The sequence below is a fragment of the Moschus berezovskii genome, chromosome 14 (assembly GCF_049115385.1).
Source record: "Moschus berezovskii isolate FMDL1 chromosome 14, NW_MosBer_1.0, whole genome shotgun sequence".
In the NCBI taxonomy this organism is placed as follows: Eukaryota; Metazoa; Chordata; class Mammalia; order Artiodactyla; family Moschidae; genus Moschus; species Moschus berezovskii.
In genome coordinates this window covers 84,703,123-84,710,068 of record NC_142473.1, presented here as the reverse complement: position 1 = coordinate 84,710,068, position 6,946 = coordinate 84,703,123, and the positions used below count along the sequence as shown (strand labels likewise).

Below are 6,946 nucleotides of genomic sequence, written 5' to 3'. Positions count from 1 at the left end.
ATTCTGAGTCTTTGGCAACTATACGCAATGTAATTTTCAGGGACACCTTATGAAAATAAAATGTTTAGCATTATTACAGCAATAAAAATTATCAAAAGTGTAAAGATGACAGAACTTTCTATTTCAGTCTACATTGACCAAATGTTGGTACGAGCAAGGAATAAAGAAAAGAGGGCAGAATAGTGACTGGATCAGTGGTACAGTGGTGACGAATCCACCTGCCAATGCAGGAGACGTGGGTTTGATCCGTGGTCAGGAAGATCACTGGAGGAGGAAACAGCAACCCACTCTAGTATTCTTGCCTGGAAAACCACAGGGCCAGAGTAGCCTGACAATCTACAGGCCATGCGGTCACAAAAGAAGAGTTGGGCATGATTTAGCAACTAAATAATATTTAAAATGAGTAGATCACACATTATTCAGAAGAAGAAAATATTTTCAAATTAGAGATCACAAGGAACGTTGAATTATTTGGATGCACATAATTACTCAAGAGTTTCTCACACTCAGTGCAGAAGATATCAGTATGATGCCATGATATGAATTATGGCTTTAAATATTTTCAAGCTAATAAGATATCCATAACTTAATAAAATTCAGTGGATTGGATATTTGAAATATTCATAAAGTTGGATTATCTATTTAATTTGCCACACTTGAATATTCTCTTTAATAGATGATTTCAAGTTTGATTTAATAGACCTAGAAACATGAGTTCAATAAATTCTTTGAGGAAATCTCATCCAAGGGATGCTTTTGCCATCTATTGACAGTCCTAGAAGATAATTCCTTAATTTCTAACCAAGTCTATTTTTCTTCTATATAGATGACTTTCCAAACTCATACATGGCTAATGGAAATTTCACCCGAGTCACTGAGTTTATTCTCACAGGAGTTTCAGAATGTCTGGACCTCCAGATCCCACTCTTCTTTGTCTTCCTGGTCATCTATGGACTGACCGTAACAGGGAACCTAAGCATCATCACCCTCACCAGTGTGGACTCTCGGCTTCAGACCCCCATGTATTTCTTCCTCAGGCACTTGGCCATCATCAGTCTTGGCAATTCAACTGTCATTGCCCCTAAAATGCTGACCAACTTTTTAGCAAAAAAGCATACGACCTCTTACTATGAATGTGCCACTCAACTAGGCGGGTTCTTGGTTTTCATCGTAGCTGAAATCTTCCTGTTGGCTGTGATGGCCTATGATCGCTATGTGGCCATTTGTAACCCCCTGCTCTACACGGTAGTGATGTCTCGGCAGGTGTGCTTTCTGCTAGTTTCCCTCACATACCTCTATAGCTTTTCCACAGCTGTTGTAGTTTCATGCTGTGTATTTTCTGTGTCCTACTGCTCTTCCAATGTAATCAATCATTTTTACTGTGATACTGTCCCCCTGTTAGCATTGTCCTGCTCCGATACTTCCTTTCCAGAAACAGTGGTGTTCATATCTGCATCTACGAACTTGATGTTTTCCATAACTGTAGTTGTGGCATCTTATTTCAACATCATTTTGTCCATTCTAAGGATACGTTCATCAGAAGGGAGGAAAAGAGCCTTCTCCACATGCGCTTCACATATGACAGCTGTGTCAGTCTTCTATGGAACTCTGCTTTTCATGTATTTACAGCCTCAAAATAGCCATTCACTGGATACTGATAAAATGGCCTCCGTGTTTTACACTCTGGTGATTCCCATGCTGAACCCCATGATCTACAGCCTAAGGAACAAGGACGTGAAGGCTGCCTTGAGGAAATTTCTGACCAATTAGTAATGTAGTGTTAGAACTCTGTAGGTCACTGAAGCGATGGTTAAGATAGGCTGCCACTGTGTGGAATATAGTTTGAACAACTTTAGAAGCTAAAAGAATGAATGATTTTCCCATTTTACAATTTCTGTTTGGAGAAAAGTTCTAGTCCTCATCTTTCAAACAGAAATCTTGAATACAAGCCCTTTTTTCTAATCTAAAAACTGAAAAATATGAGACAACAACCACAGAAATTTTGGGGATAAATTGGAAAAGCAGATAGTGAAAGTCAGATTCATATTATTTGTACAAAATCCGTGCAATTCACTGGTCTCGAGGCACGTAGGTGTGGAGATTTCAGTATCCCAGGAAAGAGTGTGTGTGTCTGTGCATGCGTATACTCAGTCATGTCTGACGCTTTGAGACCCCATGGACTGTAGCCCACCAGGCTCCTCTGTCCATTGAATTTTCCAGGCAAGAATATTCAAATGGGTTACCATCTCTTCCTCCAGCAGGTCTTCCTGACCCAGGGATAAAACACACATCTCCTGAGTCTCCTGCAGGTGGATTCTTTTTTTTTTTTGAATTTATTTATTTCAATTACCCAGGAATCCCAGACAAGGCTAAAAATATAAAGTAATATTTATGTAACCATTCATGAGACAGAGTTTGTAATTTGACACAACCTTGTTATTTTTTTTCTAAAATGAAAAAAAAAAAAGAACAAATAAAATCAGCTCTTTAAGATTATAACAATATTTAGAAATCTTCACAGTATGATGTCCCCATGTCCCACACAGACTCCACCCTGAACATCAATGCTTTCAAGAAAATTAGTGTAATCCTTGCAGTGACAACAGAGAGTGATTCTGTGTTCTCCTGCTCCCTTCTCAGGCTTCAAGTGTCAGTCTCTGTATCTTGGGTTGGGATGTTTTCAGCTTTATGCCCCTCCTACCCACTCCATCTTCTTCTTTTTTTTTTTTTTTCCCACTTCATCTTCTTCATCTCAATCCATTTTGTACACATGGAACTGTTTGGTGGGAGAGACTGTTCTGCCCTTGTCAGTGGTAGCAAAACTCTTCTTTGTAAAACTGCAAGATCATAGGTCAAAGTGCTAAACAGAAAAATCAAAAAATAAAACTTCTCAAATAAAATTTGAAAAAGTAATTTTATCTATCACACATAAAAATTCTTAAAATCAATGAAAAGAAAAATCTCAATTAAAATGAACAAAATTTAGACATTTAAGATGGAGATATATGAATGAACAAGTATATAGAAAAGTGTTCAGTATTATTAATCATCAAGTAAATGAAAATCAAACTCACAATATTATTTTTTATCCTAGTTTCAATTTATATATATATATATATATATTTTTAATTTTGCCTTCAAATATTGGCAAGTATGTGGGGGAAAGTATGAATTCTTATACATGGTTTTAGGTAATGAAAATACAACAATTAGCTTAGAAATCTACAGTTTGCTATAAAGTTAAATACATAGTTATCTATGTTCCAGTAATTTCCCTCATGGGTCTATTACTAGGAAAATTAATACATCTGTACACATGCATGTTAAGTCAATTTAGTTGCACCTGACTCTTTGTGACACTATGGACTCCTCTGTCCATGGAATTCACTAGGCAAGAATACTGGAGCAGGTTGCATGCCCTCTTCCAGAGGATCTTTCCAACCCAGGGATGGAAACTGCATCTCATCTCTTATGTCTCCTTCATTGGCAGGCGGGTTCATTACCCCCTGCGAAGCCCCACATATATGCACACATATAGTTATGTACGGGCTTCCCTGGTGGCTCAGAGGTTAAAGAGTCTGCCTACAATGCGGTAGACCCGGGTTCGATCCCTGAGTCGGGAAGATCCCCTGGAGAAGGAAACGGTAACCCACTCCAGTATTCTTGCCTGGAGAATCCCATGGACAGAGAAGCCTGGTAAGCTACAGTCCATGGGGTCGCAAAGAGTCGGACACGACTGAGCGACTGAACTGAACTGATAGTTATGTAGGAGTGTTAACACTAGACTTATTACAACAAGCCAAAATTCAAATACCATCAATAAGAGGACGGTTAAACATGGGATATATGCATTCAGTCAATTATTATGTATCTGTATAAATGCAGCACAGATAAATTTCAATATCACTATGCTGAGTGAAAGACTGCTTATTTGAGACTGTTTATTGTGTGATTCCACTTATATGAAATTCAGAAACAGGGAAAATAAGCTTACAGCAGCAGTAGGTGGAAGCTGGAGGATGTTGTTCAGCATTATAATGGGAGTAGCCTAGGTGTAGGATTTTTGGGGGGCATTTAAAGTATCAGGGACCATTTCTGGTGTTGATAATGTTCTATACCTTGATTTAGGTATTAGGAACAAATGGCGCATTTACTGAAGCATACGTTTTCACATTTCAGATCAGTCTCTAACTATGTATGAACCCCCTCAATTCTGCATGACGAAGTAATAGAGGATGAGATCATGGGTAAGCGTCATGAGAGGCAGTACATTGTCTTCTGTTATGTTTTAATGTCTATGAAGTCGTGCTGGATGTTATGAGAGGGAGTACATTGTCTTCTGTTATGTTTTAATGTCTATGAAGTCGTGCTGGACGTCATGAGAGGGAGTACATTGTCTTCTGTTATGTTTTAATGTCTATGAAGTCGTGCTGGACGTCATGAGAGGGAGTACATTGTCTTCTGTTATGTTTCAATGTCTATGAAGTCGTGCTGGACGTCATGAGAGGGAGTACATTGTCTTCTGTTATGTTTCAATGTCTATGAAGTCGTGCTGGACGTCATGAGAGGGAGTACATTGTCTTCTGTTATGTTTCAATGTCTATGAAGTCGTGCTGGACGTCATGAGAGGGAGTACATTGTCTTCTGTTATGTTTCAATGTCTATGAAGTCGTGCTGGACGTCATGAGAGGGAGTACATTGTCTTCTGTTATGTTTCAATGTCTATGAAGTCGTGCTGGACGCTATGCAAGAATGATGAGATGGCTCAGAACACACTACCATTTAGACTATTATTATTGTACCTGAAACTCCAATATTTGGCCACCTCATGCGACGAGCTGACTCACTGGAAAAGACTCTGATGCTGGGAGGGATTGGGGGCGGGAGGAGACGGGGACAACAGAGAATGAGATGGCTGGATGGCGTCACCGACTCGATGGACATGAGTTTGAGTGAACTCCGGGAGTTGGTGATGGACAGGGAGGCCTGGCGTGCTGTGATTCATGGGGTCGCGGAGAGTCAGACACGACTGAGCGACTGAACTGGCTGACTGACTGACTGATTGTACTGCAAGAATTATGTGTTTGTTGTATTTAAGGCCAATGTATGTATATCACTCAAAGATGAGGTTTTAATTTCAAATCTTCTAGTCACCAATTACATGTTTTTGATCAAATGATGTAGTCTGTCTTAGCTCAGTGTCCTCTGGATGTGGGGATAGTAATATCTATATCATACAGGTCAAATGATATATTCTTAACACAGGGCCCACTACTTATTTTACTGGAAAAACAAATTTAAAAAACAACAACAACAACAAAAACTCTATGCCGTGATGATGATTCCTTTACAGTTTTATCACGTTTTGAACTGTTCCAGTTTTGCTTAAATAGAGTAATGTTTTTATTGTATCACTGACCCTGTGAGTAAGTACTTTATGGCATGTAGGTCTCCGTGGAAATCTATAGATCATTTATGCTGCTTTTTTTCTTTCCTTAAATTATTCCTTACCACAGTTACCGTAGAGAATATGCAAAATATCCTGGAGAATTAGTAGGCACCACAGGCAATTTCTCTTTCAAATCTCTCAGATGATTTAAATTACATACTACTTCCTCAGGGACATTACAAAGACAGAGGAAAAGCATATATTCTCCCTACCCAAAGAAATACCAGGAGAACACAAGAGCAGAAAATCCAGTTCTTCATAAAGGTGAACACAGAGAAAATATTGATTTTGATAATAACTCTGGTGTTGGTAATTTCCCTTGATCCTTAAATTCTGACTGAGGACACTGTCATGGTGACTGCCTGCTTATTCTTTACAAAAATGTCATTATTTCTTTTGCTAACTGGTTTCCCTGGAATAGGATGGTATTTAAAGGCATTACTCATATGACTTGACTACATACCATATATCCTTCGATTTGTGAAAGTCAAAAGCGGTATGTGGCTATTGCAAGTGAAGAACAAGTTACAGGTACTTGAAAATAATCATCACCAATTTAAGAGAATCCATTTATGTTAGGATTTCCAGATAAAATACAGGCTGTTCAGTGGCATTTGAATTTCAGATCAATAACAAATATTTGTTTGTTATAAATATACCCAATGTCGTATTTGAAAAATAATAATTTAAACTATGTATTATTCATGAAACATTGTATATACCTAAAATAATTTTATTTATTTTAAAATTGACTCTGAAGTGAAGTGAAGTGAAAGTTGCTCAGTCGTGTCCAGCTGTTTGTGACCCTATGGACTATGCAGTCCATGGAATTCTCCAGGCCAGAATATTGTGGGTATAACGGAGTGAGCAGCTGTTCCCTTCTCCAGGGGATCTTCCCAACCCAGGGGTTGAACCCAGGTCTCTCACATTGCAGGGGAATTCTCTACCAGCTGAACCACCAGGGAAACCCCAAAATAATTTTAATATATGGATATGCATATCCTTCAGTATGAAAATAACTCCTATGCATAAACTTGGATAATTTTTACTTGTTTGTTTTTCTTGCTGCTTTCTTAGCACTTGTTTGTTTGTTTTTCAGAAAAGATTTTACAAACTTAGTGAGTAGACTGGTAAAAAACTATAATGATTTATTAAGAGTTATGAGAAAGTCATGAACCCCTCATAAGTCCTAACTGCTATCACCAGGACTGAAGATTGAAAAATCAGTCATCCCATTGCATGCTTTTTGTATTCTGTCTACTGTAAATATTAGTCCTCAATAGAAGGATATAAAATGCTGCACTAGGATCTTAAAAAATGACCAGAGATACCTTTTCCCAAATAAGAAGAATCAGCAGGGTATCCCTATCTATTTAAGATACTGAAGCAGTTCTTTTGGATAAATAACCAGAAGTTGTAAGTTAACTCACGTGGGGAATTTCTAATCAACAAATATAGTTTCATTTACATAAGACTGAATAAGATTTAGAGAGCCAC

General features: G+C 38.2%; 1 protein-coding gene across 1 annotated transcript; it reads left to right on the top strand.

Moving 5' to 3' along the window:
* Positions 1-846: 846 nt before the first annotated feature.
* LOC148775751 (olfactory receptor 8J3-like) lies at positions 847-1,770 on the top strand. The gene has a single exon (XM_088843576.1). It carries the CDS (start codon positions 847-849, stop codon positions 1,768-1,770), a length of 924 nt encoding a protein of 307 aa, XP_088699702.1.
* Positions 1,771-6,946: the final 5,176 nt, after the last annotated feature.

Coding starts and splice junctions, on each gene's coding strand:
- LOC148775751 (XM_088843576.1), top strand. CDS start 847: ATGGCTAATGGAAATTTCACCCGAGTCACTGAGTTTATTCTCACAGGA.